Here is a 25,211-nt window from a genome sequence, read left to right on the forward strand (position 1 = left end):
TCAGTGTGAGGTGAATATATTTTACTTGCAAGATAAAAAGCAATCCCAAGTAATGTGAATATGACAAGCATGGAAAGCCAATCATTGCTTATTTCACTCTAAGATGAGGAAAAGCCATCAAACAATACAACACTGCAGCTGGAAATCCCAGATAACACCTATTCTCACATCACAATATCAATATATATCTCTTACTTTTAAATTTATGTGGTTCTATTTGTAGAAAAACATTTTCAAAGCAGGCAGAAATGATCAGATATATTAGCATTTAGATTCATTTAATAAAATCTGGTCTTATATGGTGTGTTTTGTTGGGCATGGGGGGGATTGTTTGACTTTGACGTCATGACTTTACCTTCATTATGAGCTGCTTGACAAACAACAACAGAAAAGCCCGCAAGGAGAAGATTTCCTTCTGGTTTGGCCTCGGACCATCTGAAAATTAGCAGAACGGAAAGCAAGAAATGTATCAATCTGTCAACCTTCACATGCATGATTACTACATATATTTGAAAGAAGAGCCAGATGAGCAATGGGAACACCGTGAACATGTACAGTATATTTTTGCCCTCACCGAGGCCTTTAGGCACGACTCCGCTGCGGTCCTGGGGGTTGATAACCCAGTAGTAGTATTTCAGCGTATGCATGACCTGAAGTACAGTGCCCACCCTGCGAATGGTGTTGTAGATGGTGACTGTGCTGATGAACTCTGTTGCCAGGTAAGTGTAAAGTGTCAGTTGCACCTGAAAAAGATGGAGCACATATGAAAACACAAACACACACAGGCTCGCTTCATAGTTTGGGTGGAATAATCCAGTTTTAGCGTGTCCTTGCTTTTTGTTCCTATAAGAAGAAAGTGGAGACTTCTAAGGCCCCTAAGGCTTGTAGGCAAGCCATTCTCATTTAAATAGCAGTCACTGAGTCACAGGTGGGGGGGATAACATTGAACTCTGAGCTGAACTCCCGAAAACTGAAAATAAAAAGTAGGGCAACACCATGTAGAGTGCAATTATGACTGTGCACGTCCGTATGTAGTAACCGATATGTGTTTTATCTCCAGTACCGGCAAGAGAATGTGCTGCTGTGTATTCATGTTACCTTAGCAGGGGCGTGGATCCAGATGGCAGGGTTGAACAGAATGTGGTCACACAGCTGCTTAAGTAGCAAGATGCCATTCTGCAGGTTGCTAAGGTATCTGGAAAAGGCCAGCACAATGTCCAGGACGGGCCGCGTCACGTGCACCTTGGAAGACTGCAGCGCACACAGGGAGACAGAGAGAGAGCGGCGACGAGAGGTGGAAGGAGAGGATGACATGTCAGCGTAAGGGGGTCAAAGATGTAGAAGAGCAGAAAGGGATGAATGGGGTACGACACAGTAAGGGGATGGGAAAGGACACATGCCAAGAAAGATGAGGAGGAGCTCCTCTTCTGCCTAACAAGCACACAAGCCAGCTGTGACCTCCAAAATGCAGCTGAGGGAAAACAAAGTCTGTCTCATATTAAGTGTTGGTGTTGGTGTGTGGCTGTCTTAGTGTGTTTGCAGTGTTAAGGGAATTAAGATCGGTCTTATTACTGCACTGGGTTCATCACGTGCAGCTACTAGCTACTGAAGATGGCTCTCTCGTGTATTCCTTTGCCAGCTGAGCTCATTTGTGTTTGTCTCACCTTCTCCAAAGTGTAGCCAATGACGAGAAAGCCTTTGCAGGCCAGGACCTGCTCTTGCATAGCCACCGAGTTCTTCAAGAGCTCCATCACAAACGATAGCAAAGTGCAACTGAGAAGCCCAAAGACAGACAGAAACAAAGAGAGTGACAGAGAGTGTGAGTTAGACAGTGACAATAATCTATGTAAGCTGCTGACAAAGCCTTGACTATGAAGGGCATATCCTACATGCAATGTGATTGAATGAGGGTGTCGTGTCCCCATTGTGTGAGGAGGACAGATTCGAGTTAAACACCTTGAGGCCAGTGGATACTTCAACGTTGCAATTCATTAGCATGAGCAGCACTTCAGAAGTTGAAAATATAAAAAACAGGTAGACAGTAGATGTTGCTAAATGCTACAGGCAGACATTGATAATTGTCGACAAAGAGCAATGTTACTTCTAACGCCACTAGCAATGAAAGGAAAGGTTTTAATGACTTTATTTTTGCTCAACAACATGTTACTTTAGATCAGTAATAAAGATAGACAGTGAGTCCAATATTAAAATAAGGTCAATAATGTCTCATACACCCTCTAGTTATCTCAAATACAGTATTTTTCTCTGCTGGCATATTCAAAGAGGTACTGCAGTGATTTAGTATTGCATCTCCATAAAGTCTGTCGAAATGAGACTAGGCCTAGCTACGTTTCCCATAATGCAGCATGATAGCATCTTGGTGATGTCTGATGTGGCCCAAGTGGCAACCTCTGTGACTGTGAAGTGAAGCCAACGTGAAAGTGCTAAAAACTGCAGTTCCTTGAATGTCCACTTGAGGCTGGCTACAGAACGAGTCTCCATAAGCCCCTATGTTAAAATGTCCAACTTCACAGCAGAAAAAAACATGTTTACAGTCTGGTACAAAAAACTGTTTTTGTCTTTATAGCTAATTTTCTCGTTCATGACAACTGTACTGAGTTTTTTTTAGAACTCACCCATTCAAAATATATAAGTCATAAAGTTATGCATAATTAACAGTGTGGCCACTTTGATTGGCAGGTAGGTGCCGTTACAGATGCCTTTTTTGAGCACCCAGGCATCATTCGGCCCACCTCAGGTCAACCAGTGATCTACGCCTTTGCCGATCTTTAGATTAGCTAGCAGACGGAAGACGCAGGACTACAAACATGGCGGTGGAGAGCCAGAGATTTTGAGCTTTAAAACGTCTCTTCAGAAACCTGTGGGTGACATCACGCATATGCAGTCCCGTGGCCTGGTAAATGCCCACATCTTTCAAACTCCACTCTGATCTTGATGTTCCTCTTTAATAAATATAATTCCCTTGTGCATAAAATTAAGATTAGCTAATTAAACAAATAACATAATATAATTGAGCAGTGTACAGCAATCGAACTACCAGTCAGATTGTTTAGTGTTCCATGAAACAGTGTGAGAGTGTGTGTGTGTTTACCAGACGGAGGTGTCCAGTTCGTGGCTGGAGGGCTGGCAATAATCTAGCTGTGCAAACAGAGGGAAGAGGACCTGCACGCCTCCAATAGAGTGTATGCCGCTCTGGACTGAGTGAGTCACCACGGCCTTCACGTCCTACAGAAACAAACACACATGTGGCCACGTTTAGCATGTAACATGACAAATTTTAAGTATTATGTATTTACAAGTAGTTGTATCATCACAACTAAACAAAATTGAGATTCTTTATCCATTACCAACATATTTTTGTAGCTTCTTTAATAAATTCAGCCAAAAAAACATCAAAAGAAGCCAAACTAATCATAATTTGACTGGAGGTCTGGTGCATGAGCTGGTGTTCGTGTTGTACAGAATGTTGCGACACAAACAGCGGCTTGGCCAAACTTCTCGTTTCTATAGGATTGGAATTTTAAAGCATGGCACAGCAAAGCAGAAAATATAGGTCACGTATTCATTCATATTTCAAACAGTGTGTGTATGTTTATGTGCGAGTTTGTGTTGGAGGGAGCGAAACGCCTCCCTCACAAAGGAAACAAAGGCTTTTCTTTGATGAGAGGGCATGAGAGAAAACTCAATTAGTGCTTGAGAAAAAGAAAACTCGACATGAGTGAAGAAACGGCATTGTGTGCACTGTGGGTGTGTGTGTATTTGTAAGCAGCGTACGAAAGACTTCCAACAAAGTTCACCCCCTAAATATTAACAGAAATTCAAATTACTCGAATGTCATTCCAAACTAAAAGTCTATCCCAAAGAAGGCTAATTCCCATAATTAGAGCACCAGGAAGGCATTTTTCAGCAGCTGCAGCAGTCTGGCAAGCTCAACACATTTGCACCTCTGACCTAATGAGGCTATTAAAATGAAAAGATGCCAACTGGGCCACTTTCATTATCGCAGAGGAAGAAAGGGTGGTACATATGGAACAGTGGGAGGGAAGGAACAGGCGTACAGGTGGTGAATGAATTTGTACCGACGTTGCTTTAATGTCGGTGCAGCATGGTGACTCGAGGTTAAATTTAAATAATGGATTTGTAAGCAATATCAACTCCAACTCCGAGGGGAATAACTATCAGCTGCTATACAAGCAAAATGTTACATAAAGGCACAATTACCTGCAGCATGAGTGCGTGGGGGGAGTGGACGAAAATGGAGGCGTTGTCCTTGGGGGAGGACTCCAGGCAGAGCTGGGCATCTGTGGCGCGGGGGTTATAAGTGAAGGCAATACTAGAGGCCAACTTGCCATCGTACAGCAAGGTCTTATGATGCTCTGCAAACAGCAAGTCGCTCTCAGCCTTGTACTTGAATGTGCCCTGAGGAGGAGAAGAACATATTTAGTGGAAAAGAGCTTCATACACTCATAGAACAATAAAAGACAGACAAACTACCTCGTTAGTTGATACTTATTAAGTGTCTAAATTACAAAATGGACTAAAGATTATGCCAAGGCCAAATACAAGTGCCAAATGCTGGACTACGTGCCCCTCATGAGCGTGGCATATTTAAACTACCTTATTAAATAATACTCACTGAACATCCCCGGACTGTGACAATTTCAATTTCTACAGCATGGACATTTCCGTCGCTATGGACACTGGAGATGCACGATATTTCGGCATGCAGAGAGAATATATATATCTATATTAATATAAGAATAGATATATATTATTTTTTTTTTTTTTTTGTACTTTTCATTGTATGTTGGTGGATGTCTCAGGGTCAGGGCTGTGTGTAGTGTTTGTATAAAATTCCAAATAAAATAATATAAAAAAACAACAACTTTCCGTTTAAAATACTAAGGCTGAAATGTCTTTCTATACATTGTTGCTCTTAAACTGGAGCACACATGGCACACATCTATTATTAAGGTTAGTATGTCATCACAGTTTGTCGCTGATACTATCTTGCAGAGAAAAATATCATGAATTGACCGGGTAAATCAAATGCATATAATTCATTGTAAGGTGTAATGAAACAGCTTTTGTGTCTTAAAAAAAAAAAAAAAAGCCCTAATGCATGATATGAAATAGAGAAGAAAACTAAATAATTGTAATCAGTAGAATGCATAATGTGTCTGTGTAAGTTGTTATATATCACATAGACATCTGATCAAAGACGTTTTTTGTCTTCCAACCTGGTAACCCGGACCCAGCTGATAGATAGCCAGGATCTGAGCAGCGCTGAGAGCTTCTCCAAACAGGTAAACTGCCCCGATCTGTCCACAGAACACACGGTTTGCATCCGCCGTCTCCGATGATCCCAGGAAACACTTGTCAAACGTCTGCAGCAGAAGATGACAGAAGGTGGGAGGAACCAAATAAAAGAGCAAATAAAAGATGAAAAGAAGGAAGGAAGGGAGAGAGGGTGGCGTGGAGGAAAAGAAACAAAGAATTAAGACAGGAAGGAAAGATAAACAAGAACGAAAATAACCGTGAAGAACAGAGAGAAAAGGCATATTCATGTTAACACTCGCTGTAAATGGTATCACAAAGCATACTGTGGCTAACGTGATAATGTTTCATCTTCCTCCGGTCATGGTCAGTGAGGCATGAGCAGAAGTGTTGAGAATGGCGGAGGCCACGTTTCAATCAGCTGCTAATCTGCTTTCTGACATGCTGACACATCTAGAGGATTATTCTACACTGTGGAGACATTTTCATTCCTAACTAAATTTGATTTAAGGATCTCATATCTCAGCATGACAGAAAGCAATCCTAGGGACTCTGACAGAGTTCATATGGTGATGTGTGAGAGGCGCAGGGGGTGTATATAATGTCATTTGCTATTGTACTATCCATGCTAAAAGACAGAGAGAATGGTTTTACCCCCAAGCCCCCTGGAAGCTAAGACTGAGATTAGATATATCTCTGAATGAAGAGGGCATGAGAAGGAGGTTCACTTTTTTTTCAGTATTTGGAGTAATATCTGCCTCTGAAATTGAAATTTGACAGAAACTCTGTTATGTGCTCCCGCACACTGAACCATGAGAGGGTTCATGCAGTAATACAGTTTGCAAATACACACTCCTTCATACAAATGGCCTATACATAAAGGGATAGTTTGACTTTTTTTGGAAATATGCCAACTGTTAGATGAGATGATTGATACTACTCTTTTGTAGGTGGCAGCCAGTTAGCTTAGCTTAGCATAAAGACTGGAAACAGGGGGAAACTGGTAGCCTTGCTCTGTCTGAAGGTAACAAAATCCACCATGTAAAGACCACTACTCACCAAGTTATAGCTTGTTTGTTTGTGTACGCATCAAGTTGTGGCTTTAAGGAGGATTTAAGGAGGACTATGTCTTGGATGGGTCCCCGTTTTCAGTCTTTATGATCATAACAACATTATAATAAGCGTAATTTCCAAAAATGTCAAACTGTTCCTTGAACCAACTCATTGAAAATGTGTTTAGGCACCAAGATATTAATCAGGAAAATTGTTAAAATTGTTGCTACTTACGTCACTAGTGTTGACGAACCAGGCGATGTCTCCAAAAGAAGCCAGTTCTCCGTTCACATAGCAGCTAATTTCACTGTTTTTCCAGCGGTTGTAGACGTGAACAAGAGTCACCATGTACCACTGCAACAATAGAAGGAAACAGACAATGAAAATCTGTTTCTGTATCTCACTTAAATACACAACAAGAAATCAATAAGTCAGCATATGGTGAGAATCCTAACTCAATTAGCCTTATTCCATCATGTTTCAGTCCCCTCAAGCTACAGTCCCACCTACTTAGGTTTCTGGTTTTCTCCTAAGCCTTACAACCTGTGAACTAGGTTACCAATGTTACAAATGGGTTATTATGGTTTCCAGGCATGAAAGAGGCAGGCATTAAAAATAGAGTGAAATCAACTAAAATGAGTACTGAGTCCTCGTGAGGTTTATTGAGGTAAGGTGGTGCCTTCATGCCCAGGGGAAGGAGGAGGATGTTTCAAATTGTCCCCAGGCAGAGCATCTTTCTGACTGCAGTGGTCTTCAGCGTGCGCTGTGCCTGGAAGGGACTGAAAGTATTGGATAATCCTTCTCTCCCATCGTCCTCATTCCTCCTCCTTCTAGTCTTGCTTCTCCCCAGAGTCAGGTAAGACATGACAGTTCTTTCTTACAGCAAGGTCAAGATTTATTGTGTGAGCGCATGTGTTTGTGTGTGCGTGCGTGTGATTGATTGTGTGTGTGCTGACATGTGATTTCTGTGATCTATTTGCAGAGACATTTCCAGGATTTTGTCTTTAATGTGCATGAATATTTATTTTGCCTGGGTTACCAAACCTTTTTTTTTTTTTTTGGTTCCTTTCCTACCTTCTGTGGTTTGAAGTCGTACTTTACACAGTGCTGGAATCCTTTCCCCTTGGATTTTAATGAGGTCACTATCAAACAGCCGCCCACAAAGTGTGCAGAGTAACCCAAGCCTTTACTAGTGCGGAAACTGAAAGGAAATGAAGGGAAAATATAAACACACAGCTTCAGTCACTGAGTGCAGCAACACACTTTCATGCTGACTACATTAACGGGTAACACTAGTTATAGGGTCCAATACATCAAATAAACCTTTTAAAAGGGTCTCAAAAGGATAAAGATAGCAAACAATCATTTGTCAACTTCACAGACCCTTCCCATCATTCTCCCTGTCCCAGCGAGACAGGGCCCCTGCATGTGATTTAGTGAATTAATCTCCTTTTTAAAAGAGCACAGAGCTGGAGAGGAGCTTTCATTACAGATTCTTTCAAGCAGCTCGTTGCCCAATCCGGCTTGGTTCTCATTTTTACAGAAGTCCAAACAGTTCCCTGTTGTATAAATTAGATTTATGACAGGAAATTAATTATTGGCTGAAAAGAAAATGATCAGAGGCCTTGAGTTACTCGCTCTGCGGGGAGGAAGCAAAGGATGAGGAGACAGGAAAGATAGTGGGGGTAGTATGAGTAGTAGTAGGCTGGAAGCTGCACTTCAAATGCAGGAGCTTGGTTATACTGGGAGCAAGTACACATGCATGTTCACACTTAGACACAAGTTAAGACACCACTATCTAGTTCCCCTCTGTTGGATTATTTACACTACAAATGTACACTACTTCCTTTCCTTTTTATTTCTGCTTTCTATATTTAGTGTATTCAAATTCAATTAAACGTTAAACGGAAGGCAACGGTCTAGGTTTACTGGTCAAAGAAGGATCTGGTTACCTACCAGTATAAGTAAGGCTTGTCTTTATCTACATTGATGTTGTTGAGAGGATCCATGCGGAGCCATGTGTGGAATGTAAACCCATTCTGGTATGGCCACTTTGCTATGGGAGGGAGAGCTATAGCCTGTTAGGGGGAAAAAACAGACAGAACATTGCATGAGACGTGGGTCCTGGCCAGCTGTGGAATGAAATGACCCAATGAGCATGAACAAAACACCGTTGACTCGTATAATAGGTCAGTCTGAAAGCAGAGAAATTCATGTCACCAGTGAAGAAGTATCGGATGTACATGCTCCCCCAGTAAAAACGTATTGGTCTAAATACTGTTTCTGTGCATGCACGCGTCCTCCCGGGTCTTCCTATCTCATTAACACAAGAAGGGGAAGATGCATGTTCACCTCACTGCTGATGCACACAGACTCATACTAATGGATTTCAAGCAGACCATCACCATGGCGATGGAGGGTTACATACAAAAGATGTCTGCTATGCACACACTGTGTGAGAGGCCTGAGACTAGACTAATGCAACACGTAAGAGTCACACTTGATGTAATGAAGTTCATTCATCTTCATCGTTTACAATTAATGTCGGCTTGATGTATTATGGTTTGAGAAAATTGCCCTGAAATGAAAACACACACACTACGTCGTAACCTGTGGCAGGAAGAGGCAAAAACAACAGTGCACCTTTCAATGTGTGTGGTGAATGTTGCAGGTATCAGCAACACAATGCGTTTGTAAAGTTTCACTGCGGTGAAGACTAACACTAGAGAAAGAACATTTGTACTGGCCTTCTCAGGACCTGAGAGAAACATATCAACTAGAAAAATCTGAATTTTCTTTAGATACTTACAGCTGAGGAATTATTTCATAAAGGACACAAATCAAATGGAGTGCTTGATGCAATAATGCAAGTATATAGTGGGACTAGAATCAAGGTGATATCTATCTATATACATTAAGAATGGGAGAAGCAATTGAACATTGACATTGCCTCTACATACTTAACAACATCTCAGTAAGAGTATAGTAGCATTTGAGGTTTGAAAAAGGGTCAGAGTTGTAATGGCAGGCTAGAAAATAACTAAAAGAATGTATAAGGCTTATTAATTAGAGAAAGATTGCATGGGTCAGTGGCTTGCTCTCAGCTTAGAAAGCACTTACTATGAAAGGATTCAGGAAAAATCATCATGTAATATCTGAAGTCGTTCATATCTTTATATGATGAAGGAAAATAGCCTCACCAGTGGGGATACACATTCTGATAGCTCACCATTTTCTCCGTTAATATCTAGTGGTAAATCTTGCTTCAGTCTAACACTAACATCGTTTTCTTCTGTCTGTGATTTGTGACTGTGACATTAGGTAGTATACTCACAGCTGCATTTTTCCCTGGGAAGCTGAAGAAGGAGTCAGGGCCGTTCCTGTGGGCCATGTACTTCAGAACTGACAAAAGCTTCACTGCATGACGAGGCTGGGGGAAGAAAACAAAAAGATTTTAGACAACTGAGGATGTTGATTTGCACACAGAAAAACACGAGGACCCTAGGTACGCACTTACAGTTCATGTTCTTGTTCTGCTTGTTCTAAATTTACCTCTCAGACACAACAAACTCTGACACTGACAGAGATTTGACTTCATGATATACTGATTAAAGTGCACATTGCTTATACAGAATAGTGTACACCCATCAGTAGTGATGCTGCATCAGTGTATGTGATAAAAAAAATCCTATAAATGGTTCAGATTTTCAACAAGGTTGTTGATGATTGCACTTTAAAAGTGCACTTATCCCCGTTCATCCTGTTTCCAGGATATTTCACAAAAAACGTAAGGAAGACAGGAGCGCTGGCTTGAAAAAGGGAGAGTGAGGTGACATTTTTCAAGCATAAAAGCAACTTGCCCTACTTGCCTTTGACATCTTGATTTGTGTCAGTGATCAATGTGTTACTCTGCGTCTCTTCCTCGCTTCATCCGTCTCCCCTTGTGTGTCACTGGTTCTGCCTGGATGTAGTAACTTGTCTTCTCTACACGCATCATACATCTTAAGTTCAGCTTATAGCCACACTCAGCTCAGTCTATTTTAGAAAACTAATGTTCCCTAACTAAGTCTTTTTGGCTCATGCTGTTTTAATGTTGTAGTTAATATAGACTGGAAAAAGTAACCTAAATTCAGAACTTGTGTAATCTCACGGAGAACCTAGTATTAATAATGTACAGCAGCAGCTCTGGATTTAAGACCAGCGTAGAGTAGTAGTCTGGTTTCGCATGATTTATCTAGTCCATGTGATGAGAGCATTGGCCTGTGGGATGGCAGCAGTTGAAGTGTTGCTAGCACATTCCTCATGCTGGTCCCAGACAACCAAGACAGATCACCGTGGCATGACTCTGACTCACCCACTGGCCTTTCTCCCCCTGCAGCTTGCTGAAGAAAAGCTTCAGCTCTTTTACTGTGATGCTGTAGCTGGCAAGCACACCCAACATGTCCACCAGTAAGTCTGCAAGACCCAACACAAAGCAGAGGAGAGAGGTTAAAACACAGAAACTTACACGGCTTGAACATGACATGTTGCAAGAGAAAATATAATAATCTACTCTGAAAGTGAGAGGAAGCTCCAAGTGACTGCAGTTTGGCTGGTTTAGCTGGTTTTACTATTTGAAAAAACTTGCATGTTAACTTTATTGGCATTTTAATAACTCAATATTAGAGCGATGCCACAGCCACTAGAGGCTAAGTCTTGAAATCCTCGTCTTAAAATAGAGAGAACACTCCAGGAGTCCTGCAGCTTCTTTCATTAGTTATTACTGACTAATCGTGATGCATGGTATGACAGATTTATGACTTGTGTGAACGTAAACTCCCCTTGGTTTAATCCTACGAATATAAGGGGATGAGTGGCAGTTACAGGTGGCGGGTCTCCAAATAAGCTGTTTGGTTCTGACCTACATGATCACTTCTTTTAGAAGATTATGTGAAGAGGAGGAGAGCTTAAAAAGTGAAGAGAGACATTTTAATCTGTAAATGCCGATCAATAAAAATGTCTGTGTACATTTTTCTGAACGTCGTCATAAACAAGTTAACAGATGAGGTTTACAGTGCAGTGAATATTACTTTAACCATTACTTTCAGCTGCCTAGTTACTGCTGGACGATATCAACCTTGGTCGACTGCACACACCCTCCAGGCCAGCACTGTTCTAGCCGGCAAAAGTTCACTGAGCCGAACACTGTAGGATTAATTCGTACTAATTTGCAGATGGGCAACAGACTAGACAGACTCGAGGGAGACTGTGCGGGATGATTTTGCCTGCTTTCACTGCAATACATCACAGTGTGTGCAACAATGTGGAGTGCATAGGAAAGTTTAAAAAAGTGGTTTCTTTATTTGAAATACTCAATTGATTCCTCAAACTAGAGTGGGCGCGCAGAGGTCAAAGCAAACAAAACATCTCTTCTGGAGGTGATGAGGATTTAGTGTCGAGGACAGTTGAGCAGTACTCGCTATCATCGGGGATTAAAGCTGGAGAGCCTTTTTCATTATTCCACAAACCAGCTGCCTTTAACTTTTAAAAAACTAAATGAAAATAAATGGCTTGTATTGCACTGGCTCTAAGGGAAAGAAATTGAAGAGACTTTTTTCCCACAAGGTGCTGTTCTCAGTACCTGCGATCATGCTGTCCGTGGTGGATATATGCTCGAGAACCTGCCGGATGAGCCCCACGTCGGTGCACACTTGCAGGTTGCGGACGCTCTTCTTTAGGATAGCTGTGAAGATGCTCCAGACCTCGGCCTGACAGGTGGGCTCGCACTTGTCCAACAGTTCCACCATGCATATGATGCTCTCAGGTTCCTGGATGATGAAGTTCATCTCCAGGTCAAACTGGCCGCCGACCAGCTGGGGGAGAGATGCAAATAGGGCGGGAAAGGAAGGAGTGGAGGGAAGAATGGGTAAATTGAACAAAGCAGTAAAAGAAAACTGCTATGAATTGATCTTTTATCACCAGAAAAACATAACCAAGAGCTCCAAAAAGGCAAACATACAGTGTTCAAATGACTGTCTGTCTGTGTGCAGACTCCTAAACAGATGATTAATCATGCACCAGACATGCTGCTAGCCAAGTGGATTAAAGGTCAGGGGAGAAACACAGGTCTCTGTCTGTGTCTTTGTCTGACAGTAGATTCAACTGTTTACAGCTAGCCTTGAGACATTGCAATAAACCTAGAAAAATATATATATATATAAATAAAATCAAACAAGAAACCACATCACTGAAACTAACTGAGACATCCAGACAGACAAATACAGTGAGAAGCAAATTTAGAGGTCTTTTGTTCCTGTAGGAGGCGATGGAATACTAACAGCATCTGACACAGCATGGCAGACACAGACCAGGGCTGAAATTAATTTGCACTTATGACGTACAATAAAACGCACAGTGATAAGAGTAATCATCGTTAAATCTTCTACATGTTTTTTTAATTGTGTGTTGGAAGAACAAAATTAACACATTTTATTAGAACCAATTATACAAGCCTGAATTTTAAATTAAAGGCTTCCAAAGGCACAACTATGTTTGTCAGCCTCAGCGGTGAGCTCCAGCTAAAGCTTAAAGCTCAGGAGCTGGTGGGGTAGCTCGTCTTATTGCACAGGAGTAATGTTCTTTGTGTGTGGAAATAAATTGTATGAGCCATAAATGTCATAATTCGTCACTTCTTAATAGTTGTGATGACGTTTTTATTATTGAACCCTGCCTAATAGAAAAAGATAAGGAAAATAACAACACTGAAGTCAAATTAATATCATGAGTAAGGTTGTCATGTTTGGAAGTGAGGAGGAGTGACTGGACAAAAAAAGAAAAATGAACGTGTGATAGTCGTATACGGCCATTAAGAGAGGCTGGATGTGAAAACAATATGAGCTGGTGCAGGGAATGGAAACTGTCCCATTAAAATGACTGAGGTCGGATTAACTCTGTGTGTGTGTGTGTGTGTGTGTGTGTGTGTGTGTGTGTGTGTGTGTGTGTGTGTGTGTGTGTGTGTGTGTGTTTGTTGAGTACAAGATAGGAAAGGAGGGGAAACCAGGGTAACACTGCTGCCGCAACATCCTTGAAGTCATGGGGATAAAGTGATGATGGCATTGACACGCACATCACCTTTTGTCCCTTTAACCTCCTCACACACCATATCTATTTATTTTTTAATGTCAAGCATCAACATTAGAGCAATGATGCCATCCATCAGCTTTACACAAGGCCTATTTCCCAGAGTCATAACTCCCCAGAGCCCAAGGTGATGTGATGTTTGCTTTCTATGCCGCCAAATTAGAGAGATATTTCTTTTACAGAGAAATCTGAATATCTGAAATGCAAAAAACAGCAAACACTTAGCTTGAAGAAGCTGAAGCAGTGGTATTTATAAATGACTTTGAATTGTTGACAATTAATAAAAATTGCCTCAATCATTTTAGTGACAGCATATGATCCCATAACATTTAATTTGAGGCTCTAAAAAGGTTTGTTGAATCAGGTTTATTGCGCAGTAGATTTTTACATACAAGGAAATTTGTGTTTTTGGTGCACCGCAAACATGAAGTAAAATATAAAAAAATCTAAGAAAGACTAAAAAATATAAATATGTGTACAATATATTTAAGATAAAAAGAGCTGTACAGTTTTGTACAGGAATGTTCAAGACTTCACAGTATGCAGAATATTTTAAATGTGCAAGATATTAAACAAAACATAGTCGTCCAGGATGTTAAATAAAATGGTAAAAGGTCAATGTAATGTATAGGGTCTGGGTCTGTGCAGAGTGAGAGTCAGTGTCAGAGGGGGCCCCGGGCCTCGTTGAGGAGGCCAGCGGCAGTTTTTGTGGTGTGAGGTTTTGGTCCTGATGGACCGCAGCCTCCTGCCGTAGGGGAGTGAAACAAAAAGTTTGTGTCTGGGGTGGGAGGGGTCAGCCACAATCTTTCCTGCATACCTCAGTGTCCTAGAGGAGTATAGGTCCATGTTTCCTCACTCGAACCGAGGGTCTAACGACAGAGGGTGTCACTCCCTTTACAGATTTTCAAGCCCTTCGAGGCAAAATGTACTTGGGGGTATACAAATTTGATTTGATTTGATTTGTTTCCTTTTATGTTTTAGTCAGCATAAAAAAACATCTACTTTAGTCTGAGATGAATTAAACGTTTATCAAAAAGAAACATATCTGCCAAGAACAATAGTGGTAAGGTCAACAGCGACATGTGTTTCCAAAATCTGGAAAGTTACTCCGGATAATTCACAAATGTCACGTTTCAATGCTATAAACAACACAAACTAAATTTAATTCATCTTAGTTGTATTTGGGTGGAGAGGCCCAATGCAGATGTGATCTTTCACAACCAGAACAAGTTAAACCAAAAACATCTGCAGGGATGAGCTAGCCCCTCGAAAAAGCCAAACAGTACAAACACAGTATAAAGTATAAGTTAAGTAAAACTTAGAATGATTTAGATGTCAAATAGAAAACATGCCATAAGGGGAAAGCCACCTGTTAGGGCAGCAAGCCAGTGTTGAGGTAAAACACTTAATAACACATGCACCGATTAATACCCCACTGGGAGCTTGTCTTTTTTGTCTCTTACAAAGTCATTGATGAATCACACAGCTCTCGACAGAGTAACGTGTATTAAATCGGACGGCAGACGCCACCGATCGCAGCCAGGTCTGCCTTTAATGGAGGTTGGGTGCCATTTTGCCACAGTAACAGTTGATTTATGAGCCTGACACTGTGTGTAAGTCATCCATCCATCAGCGTCAGTTGACCAAGGGGACGGAGAACAAATATGAGGATGGAGATGGAGTGCCATGCTACAAGTGACAGACACCTGGCACACATGGAAGGATATTTAGGGCTGATTCACTTTAGACAAAATGAACAATTACTTTGACCCAGCTCTACTTAACAGTTATTTGTAGGCCTCTTAAGTTCAATTAATTCTAAAATCATATTTTGTTGATAGACACTGATTATTTCTTTGTCCTTTTGTAAAACAAAATACAAAATATCAATAAAATGTTTGTTACAGATGCTCAAGTTTGAGGATTTGTCACCATTTTTATTTGAATTCATTCTTCTTTGACCGTTTGTCAGACAAAATAAACAATTACAAAAATCAGGGAACTTGTAAAAAGGCACCAGACATTCTATAAAATAATTTATTTAAAACATAACAAAAAGATTGTTAATGATTAATTAATTAATTGATAATTAGTTAAAACCCAAACATTATAGACTCAAAAAATTGCAATGTGCAAAATTCTATGTGAAAGTCTGAGAGCTGAGCTGGCTGAAGACGAGGAATTCATAAACAATATCAGGAACAGTCCCGATAACTGTCGTTACAGAATATGTTGGCTTTTCAACAACAGCTGGGATTTAAAAAGTCTGTGAAATCTATATTTGTCTGAAATTCAAAAGATCATTCATAAAAACACTGTCAGCTTGGAGTAGTTGATAATTTGTGTTGTTGATTTTTTGGGTTTGACAGGTAAATGTTTTATCAAGTATATCTTTGTAAAAAAAAAAAGGTAAAATTCAGAGAGCAAGAACTCCAATGTGTGTGCACCAGCTGGAGTTTCTGCAGTTGGTGGTGTATTTTTTTGACAGAAATGAGTCTGTGGACATATAAAAAATAAAAAAAATGTACTGTCATATTCAAATGTAGCTCAGGTAGCATTCTGCTCCAAACCTGGAAACTATGAAATGGTTGCCACCTCTACCACCTGTGCCAGCTGAATCAGACTCACAATAAACAATCAGTGTCTCTTAAATTATAAAAAGATGAATTATGCCGTCATTAATCAACCGCTTTACTTTGAACCTTGATGTAAATTACAAACAAAATGCAATTTCCTTTAGCTGAGTGAGAACATTTAATGTGTCCATCGGTGCATGGCAAAGAGGTTTACAATATTTTAATTTCTTAAATTGTACAATGCAATCATTTACATTGCTCTATTTCAGGAACAGGTGTGAAAGGTTGCCAGCTCCAGCCTCAGCTACGGCCAAGGAGAGCGCTGCAGATGAAGCTTAGCATAAAGCCAGTGTCTTTATGGCAGCTAGACACCAGATCCCTGGCTGGGTAACCCAGCCTGGCTGTTCTCCCCTGAGGCCTGCCTGAATTAATCATGGCTGAGCAGCCAAGCAGCCACTGGGCCGTAACACAAAGCACAAACAGGCTTCTATGGTCTCCATGGAGAACAACATTGGAGGATGGCAGGGCTAAATTGTACGCCACAACTGCAATTTATATCTACCGCCTGAGCTAAACTTGTATTTCAGGTTTCCTGATAACCAGACCAATGACGACATTATGATTCTTGGAAAGCTGAGATTTGAAATCTGGTGTTAACAACGACAATGTGTGACATGAGAAAAATATTTCTACAACATGCACACGACCAAATTAAAACAAAAAGTGTCAGCCGTATGTACAGGCTGCATAATGGAGCTTTGACATACAACTGTTGCCATGATCAGCACCTTTCCATCCATGTGGAAAAGTTAGAATATTGAAAAAGAGAAGATGGAGTAAAAACCTGATGGAAACTCAAAGCATTCACGTCTTGCTCGACTCATCGTTCAACTATAAATTCCCCAAAAATTACAAATAAAAAGAGAGGAGGTACTGAGGGCTACATCCATGTTTTGAGTCAATACATGGGCCTTTGTTGCCCATCACTCCCCATCTCTTTTAAATGGTAAACAGACTGTACTTGTATAGCGCTTTTCGAGCTTTCTAACAACTGGAAGTCGCCTTTACACTCACTCACCAATTCACATTGACGACAATGGCTGCCACGCATCAGTTTTTGGGAGCTGACCATTCATACACATTCACACGCCGATGGCGAAGCACTGGGAGCAATTTGGGGTTCAGTATCTTGCTCAAGGACACACACAGAAACACCACAGGGTGCCACAATGCAGGGAGGAACATTTGTTCCATTTGTTCTCATGAATTTTGTGTAGATAGGAAAGATTTACCCTTTCACATATTATTTTGCTCAAATCTAAAAATACACTAAAAATGAAGCATGCGTTTGAATAAAGACTGGAGTATAAATCATTTGCACTCTTACAAACCACAGAGACCACATGTTTTGGCAGCAAGCAAGAAACTGGGACTAAGAATAGAACAAGTAAAGGTTTATTAAAAGGAGCTATTTGAGGTATGAGCTAAATAAAAAACAAAAAAAAAAACATTAGAGCCATCTATGCGATGCTGAAGATGAGAGAAAACAACAAATGATGGCCACTTTGTAGCAAAGGGGAAGAAATTACCCAGCTAAAAGTAACAGGCAGAAACAATGACGCTGCCAAACCACGACTGCATGGTGATGAGACCCTTTATCCATTGTGTACCGTAAGTGTGCGTGTGTCTGTCCATGATGATGTTCGTCCTTCAGTTCTCTCCCTAATGAAACTGCAATAAATTCTATGGGTGAAATCATTTGAATATGAAGTCATTTGCCTGCAGGAGGGAAAAAAAAAAGCAGACACAAACAATAGAAGAATTCCCGTGACAAATCTGCGCTGATGTCTCGCATGTCTTTGTTTGTCAGACGGCTTATATCATCAGAATACAGTACATCTATCACTTCATACCATCTGTCAGTTTTAACAGTGCTAAACATGAGAACAAGTGTAGGGGGGAAGATATGAATGGTGTGATGTTTAATTGATTTAATTACAGTGTTGTTTTGATACCTCGCTGCTGGAAAAAAAAAATGTAAATGTCAGTTAAATTAGCCCTTCACAGGAGGCCTGTAAATGCCAACTTACGTGTTGTAACCCTGCTTGACTGTTTTTCAATCAAAGCAACAAAACACTCACAGCAACACACAGTTTTTTTCAACAGCTCTTCTAACCGAACCTCCATCTTGTCGAACCGGAGGCAGGTTTATTGTTTCACGAGAGCACCCCCCCTCCACACCACCAAAACCGAGAAAAAAAAACAAAAAAAACCCCATCCATCACGGTGACCCAAAACATGATTCGTGATATGACAACATCTTATAATCCTGTGCTCTTCACTGCTGATGTGAGACATTGAAATGGCTCCAGCCGTTAGGGAGGTCAACCAAATAATCTGTCCTACTCAAATCCCTCTAGTGCTCGCCTGATATGAGGGAATGAGCTTCGGATGAAGTAGATGAGAGCACGCAGTGAGGCGAAATGCTCTGATTATAATACATTCATAATGTCCTTAAAATAAACAACACTTCAGATGAAGTGGTACAAAACATGTAGAACATACAGAACGTATTCAAATGTAACGAGTCGGTCTAGAGCTTGTTGAATTTAACAAATCCTCTTTTTTCTTTTGAATATTTCTGTTTATCAGTAATGCAGCTTAAAACAAATGAATTACAAAGATCGTTTTCAGAACAGGACTGTTTTAAATTGACATTTGTTCTGTGGTACAGAAAACAAACAGATGTTTAACTTGGGTTAATTATGAAAATATTAGGAATTGTTCTTGAAATATGATCAATAATCAAGAGCAAGTGCGCCGAAAAAGTGTCAAATTATAGGAATAAAATATCTCATATACAACTGGCTGATGGAATCTCCTTCCTTTGTCCAATTATCTGTCAGCAGGAAACAGAAGTCCACCTACCAAAGTGAACAAATACAGACTCCAGAGTAGCAGAGGGCAAAGGCTGCATGCAAAATGTGGGATGACGGCTGACTCACAGAGTGTAGCAAACAAGTGACAATTCCGCTTAAGCTGATGGTAATGCGCGTGTTGGTGGTTTGGCAATATTTCAGTTTATTAAAGACCCGACAAGATCAGAGGAATCTTCCCTTAAAAAAAGAAAAATGCAGTGTGCTGCAAACCAGAGCTTTGACACTGAAAAGTGCAGTTAAACTGAAGGACCCATTTATTGTATGATGCTGAAAAAGCCAACCATGCTTTCCGTCTTTGCATAAATATCCATATTTAACAGAAATGTATTAGCATAGTAAATTATGAGAAGGACATTATTTCTGCCATATTGCTCTCTACACAGTCTACAGCTGTCACAGACTCCCTCGATACTACCTGTAATTAGGGTTGCAAAATTCTGCAGATTTGAGCCCATGGACTACACAAAGTGAAGTAAGCTTTGATGATTTCATGTGGTCAGTATATCTGATGCATAGTATTATGTTTAACTTGCAAATAGCACATGGAAAGTTATTCATAAAGTAGACAGCTCACTGATAAGTTAGATGCTATATGAGCTATATATTTCATTAACCATCTTATCATGATGCTATCTTAAACTTTCCAGTTGATTCCCAGAAATTTGGATCACTGTCAGTTTTACAGTTTTGTAACATGGCTCGTTATTTTAGCCTTTCTTGGTGAAAGTATTCACATAAACATTAAACCGGCCTCCGTCCTGGTGGATGAGCAAGCCACTCTACATGCGTCAAAGCAGGGGTAGAAGGTAAAGTGGTGACAATTATGCATGCAGTGACCATGGAATACACTGGTTTAATGCTGTTATGACGCTTTCCTGACTCACTCACTTCATATATAACAAGCTGTTATTCCAAATACACTTCATGAATATTTCACAGACGTGGCTCCAAATGCTCGATTAATGAACAAAATGACGATTATTCGGCTCTAATTGCAAAATTATTCTTGGGTTTTTACTTCATTATTGTTGAATTAATCAATTTTAAATTAGAAGATTGATCGTCTGACACAGATGAGTACATGTTTTCTCATCAGCTCCACAATGCTGCCTTCCTCACACTACGAGACGAACAATGACAGGCAGAGAGGAGAGTTGCAGGAGGTCGGCAGAGATATTTAAATAGCTGGATTTCTAAGAATATCTTCAGAAGGGCAACGTGCCAAGCTTTGGTTTTAAACAATGGCTGGCAGTCATTTTTACACTACATTAAATGTGCTAATGCCTCTGCAGTAGTCTGCTCAACACATCCTTTGTTGTTGAAGAAAATAAGTTTGCTACAACATGAAAACAGTAGATAACAGATGTACATAATTGGCCTGCGTGCTGTTTTTAATTACATTAAATCAAACTCTTTTATGCAATTGCACATCTTTCATCCTGTATTATGCCATCTGTGCCGCGTGACGGGACAAAACAAAATGAGGAAAGTAAAAAGGAAAGCAACTTTATGATGAGGACGTTTCATTCAAGCGGACGAGAGGATTTAGATTACATCAAAAGTGACACGATCCGTCCTTCTTATTTAACTTGTTGACAATGTTATGTGATGATATTACAAATATGTCAGCACTCCTGTGGAAGCTCCCATTATGCTACATCCCCCAAAATTTCTCATAATATGTACTTACATCTACACATTTCTAAACAGGAAATAGCTCAAAGGAGGAATGTACTGTAATCTATAGCAACAGTATTCATCGCACATGGTGGTCACAAGTGGTGTCAGCTAACACACAAAAAAATAATTTCTGGACCATAATTATGAAGTTTAAGCATTTTCAACACAGAGCAAATAAAGTTCTAGCAAAGCATTATATAAGGATGTGGATATGTAACAGACACGTTTAAAACTTGTAATGTCTATCTGGCAATCTAGCTTGAGTTGCAGGGTGGCTGCTATTGTCAACAAGAGGAAAAGGCTTGTCAGGAAATGGTCCTCATTACGCTTACGGGAAATCTTGGAGTCTTGCAGAACAACTTTGATTCTGGAATGAGACGAATGAGTAAGTGAAAACTATACTTAAATGTGATCCATCCCGTACACGGCTCTCTACTTCAGAAAATCTTTGAGTGGTTTCTTTCTGAAATGTCAAGTATTAACGAAATTCATGCTGAAATAGATATTTTCTCTGTGACTGTGAGGCGACTGCCAGATAGCAGCCATGGAGAGAGTTCATTCGATCATGAGGTAAACAAAGGATTTCATTGTTTTACACAGCAACGCCTACAATTTTAGTTTGCGTAGTGGCAGCAAATAGTGAGGTTGGCTGTGGTGCAACATGTTAAAAATAGCAGCTGGAACAGAGAAGTATAGAAGGAAAGAGATAAACATTAGTGAGCAGCTTCAGCCGCCCGCCCTTCATTAGTCACCTCAAGGTAAAGGTAACCTGTGAAGTTTTCAGTGTAGACAGACAATAATCAGGCACTCGGGTGAACATTAAAAGAGCTTTTGCTTGCAGTTATCAGTCTTTCTGTGCACACAGGCCATTAAAGATTCGTCATAATGCACAAGGGGTACATTCAGACAGGTGCTGCGGCGAAAACACAGGATTTTTCATCATTTGAGTGGGAGTGGGACTGCAATGATATGGTCCACAGGGGTGCCCAGCTAAGAACACAGCAACCTGTGGCAGATAAGTTGAACCGGATCCAAAGAAATGAGTGTGAGCGAGTGCTTACATCGAGATAGCCGGTTAATCAGGGAAATAAAAAGCTATTTCCTGATTGTTTCCCAGCAGTTACCTTCAACACACACCCATACACTGCAAGACAACCCTACAGCAGTGCCTGATCCTCCCAATGTACCCTAAGTGATGGGGTGAGTCCTGGATTTGTGCACAAATGTATTCTGAACTAAAGACAATGTAAGACAATATAATATATCTTTGTCTAAGACAAATCTTCCAAAATAAAAATCTTTTGAGTACACATTTCCCTCCTCAGACAGTGTCCCTGTTCAGCTGCAGAGTAGTAAAGTACCAAGTAACAAAAAGGAGAAAATGCTGTACTAAAGGCATCAGTAATGAAAAAAATACCCAATCTGATTTGCTAAAAAAAAAAACAGAATTGTCTCGCTGCGGTGGACTTTCACACCTGAACCACTAACATCATGAAAAATTAATGTACTTTTACGATATAAAACATTAACCTCCAGAGAAAAAGGAACAGGGATTTCATTTCACAGAGGAAATGCTACATGTTTGAAAGGAGTGCAACCATTGTTTAGACCATTATCTCCTAAACACATTTATCAAGAGATGAGATGTGTCAGGATCTGGGCAGTTTAGCACCTCAGCTAAACAATTTCCTGAGGGAAACCCTGAACAGGGAACCAGGAAACCGTCTGCAGCATATCAAGCACAACACAGTTGTTCCACTAAAACTGGCTTCCTGTGGTTTGATTGTTAACTGTCACTGTACATCCTCTGTCTATCCGTAAACTCTGTTTAACAAAGGCTGATCTTAAAAGCTGCTGAATATAGCACTGGGTACAAATGCTAGTTTAACAACTGCTGGTGAAAAAGCTTGAGCAGAGGATACAAGTGTGATTTGGTACTTCCAACCTGAGGGGAAGGCAGTCACTTAGACAAAATATATATGGGTCATCTTCTCCAATAATGAATGAGCATCAGTGAAGTTTATTTGATCTGTAGGGTTAAAACAGGAAACACTTGGTATTTTAAAAAGCACAGAGACCAGCCATGTTTTTGGATGTTTTGAGATACACACACAATTGCCTCTTTATTTGATAGAGTTGTGACACATCACACCAATAAAAAATCCCTGTGGTAGGTATTTGTACTGAGTGAATGAGTCAGTAGAAATCTTATTTTAAAATTCCTCTAGTATTATGAAAGTGTCAAGAGGGGTTGACTGAACATTTATCTTATCGAGCACTGCCAGACCAAATATTCTGGTAAGTGGTTTTTCATTTTACCAAAATGTTTCCATGTCTTGGACGTTGATAAGTGAATGTCATTAAAACACAGTTCAGTACAAACTGTCTTGAGGTTTTTTTCTCTAGGAGAAGTTTGAGATCTTCAACAAACACCTTCTCTCCTCAGTAGATGTTACTAATAGATCTCACAGTTAAGATAAGATAAGATAAGAAGGGGTAAGATTTAGCATGTCCAGTTGTTGGTAGTGTTACAGTAGTGTAGTGTAGTGAAGAGCTGGGTCTTTTTAAAAGGTAAAGGAGGACGCCCCTGCTCTGGTAGGAACTGGTAATATTGGTTCCACCAACGGGGAACAACAGATGAGACTGCCATGAGCAAACAAGTGGCAGAGCCAGGCCTCGTTCATTGGAGCACAACGATTGGGAGGTAACATATGCCTGTATAGGGGCATAACTGAACACTACTTTGTAGGCAAGCATTAGGGATTTGAATTTAATGTAACTTTTTCTTTCACCTTATCTCCAGGACCAACTTTACCATGACAATTACTAGACACGGACGTGGGAATCGTGGAAATGGTTACCCCATGGACATGGCCAATCACAGGTAACAGTTAAAGGTAATCAGCTTTACTGTCTCTTGACTGTCATTTACTGTATGTAGCTCAATGTCCTTGAAATAGCAGAGATACTCAACACCTGATACACATCTGATGAAAGAATCATGTCAACAGTGAGAAAACAAGTTTGGTTAAGATCTCTGGATTGTAAGAAAAAGCAGCTATTTGATGGTTATCATGCACTTAAACAGAAATATGTTCCTCCTTGTTATTACTGGCAGAGAGAGAAATGCCCACTCTGTGATTCTGGCAGATGGTCAAATATCAGGGTGTGGATTGCATGGCCTTCAACTCACCCTTATACCCAAACAATTTTATTAATCTAGCCTGTGCACACTCCTCCACCTTCTACAACATTTCCTCATCATCCTCCTCCTCTTTCTACCAAATTAGAGCCTGGTACGTCAAGAAAAAACAAATAGACCAAGAGATAATCCTTAAAAAAGTAGGCATATTGAAGCGATCCATACTTACAAGACATTGTTTAAATACTTTTGCCACTACTAGCCATCTTCAACCATTTGGCAAAACCTTTTAATTTCTGTATGAAAAAAAACATTTTATCTATCCATCTTCCATAACTGCTGATCCTATCAGGGTCGCAGGGGCTAAGTTACTAGTTCATAGCCCAGTTCAACCAATACTAAAAGAAAAAAATCAATGTGTCTATGACAGATTAAAAACAAGACCTAAAGCATTTCATTACACTTCAGGACACATTTATAACTACTACTACTCAACTACTTCAATATTCCCTTTAATTCAAAGTCGAAAGTTCTTCCTCTTTAAGGAGGGCAAAAAGAAGAAGTTAAGGATGCAGCAAGTTACACTGAAACTTGAATTTGCGTTTTAGTGGTTGGCATTACAACAATATCACAACACAGAGGAAGTGAAGAGTTTCCTTTTGTGGTCTGTGAAATGTTGCAGTATAGCAGATAGCAGTTGCTGGTGCATGGAGCAGTTTTATAAGAAGTTTTACTGCGAGGAAAAAAGAAAAAAAAAATCACTGTCCTCCACTAAGGTGTTTTATCTGTACAGTGATGTCTGAGGTGACGTCTGCCATTCTGTACATCAACACTGTCCACACACGTTACCCAAAAGCCCACTTCCATCTTCTTCTGCTTTGCAGGGTAACGTAAGCGCGTTGCGTCACACCAAAAAGAAATTCAATTAAACGAGGCTTCGAGGCAGATTCGCAGAGACAAAACCGGAAAAATTTCAACAGCAAATATTGTGTCACGTTTGATTCCGCAGTACTTATTTATGGGCAGCATCTCTTGTGTGTTGTCTGTATTCCCTACAGTTTGAATGCCAGACCTTGGAAACAGATGAGCTGTTGATGCAGAGAGTGTGAAAGCAGGTCAAGGGTAGAGAAACCATCTAGGGGTCAGCAGTCAGGTTCATACAAGGGCCAGTTTTTTTCAGCATGATTCACTGCAAGGCCAACAGAGTTACAAGTGCAGTGAAGCATACAGGCCTCTCTGTTATGCATGCTCATTTGCTTGAGTATTACTTTCACTTCTTTGGTTAGAGAGAGCTATATAACTCTTTGAATTCTTCTTGCCATAGCTTCAATGCAACTTCAGGCCTGCACAGCAGCTTTCCCTTGACCTTTAAATATATCAAGACTTAAAGGCATAGGAGTGACA

General features: G+C 40.3%; 1 protein-coding gene across 6 annotated transcripts in view; it reads right to left on the reverse strand.

The window, feature by feature from the left end:
- The window catches only part of lrba (LPS-responsive vesicle trafficking, beach and anchor containing), a 179,095-nt gene that overhangs the window by 142,097 nt on the left and 11,787 nt on the right, over nucleotides 1-25,211 (reverse strand). For all 6 annotated transcript variants that reach the window (XM_027283138.1, XM_027283139.1, XM_027283142.1 and 3 more), the window contains 13 exons: nucleotides 11,972-12,203; nucleotides 10,706-10,806; nucleotides 9,686-9,781; nucleotides 8,308-8,429; nucleotides 7,426-7,552; nucleotides 6,586-6,705; nucleotides 5,262-5,408; nucleotides 4,243-4,440; nucleotides 3,113-3,246; nucleotides 1,665-1,773; nucleotides 1,099-1,251; nucleotides 575-743; nucleotides 356-435 (listed from right to left, as the gene is read on the reverse strand). In XM_027283138.1, the coding sequence (XP_027138939.1) occupies nucleotides 356-435; nucleotides 575-743; nucleotides 1,099-1,251; nucleotides 1,665-1,773; nucleotides 3,113-3,246; nucleotides 4,243-4,440; nucleotides 5,262-5,408; nucleotides 6,586-6,705; nucleotides 7,426-7,552; nucleotides 8,308-8,429; nucleotides 9,686-9,781; nucleotides 10,706-10,806; nucleotides 11,972-12,203 (1,788 nt within the window). The remainder of the gene's footprint in view (nucleotides 1-355; nucleotides 436-574; nucleotides 744-1,098; nucleotides 1,252-1,664; nucleotides 1,774-3,112; nucleotides 3,247-4,242; nucleotides 4,441-5,261; nucleotides 5,409-6,585; nucleotides 6,706-7,425; nucleotides 7,553-8,307; nucleotides 8,430-9,685; nucleotides 9,782-10,705; nucleotides 10,807-11,971; nucleotides 12,204-25,211) is intronic.

Source organism: Larimichthys crocea, chromosome X (assembly GCF_000972845.2).
Source record: "Larimichthys crocea isolate SSNF chromosome X, L_crocea_2.0, whole genome shotgun sequence".
In the NCBI taxonomy this organism is placed as follows: Eukaryota; Metazoa; Chordata; class Actinopteri; family Sciaenidae; genus Larimichthys; species Larimichthys crocea.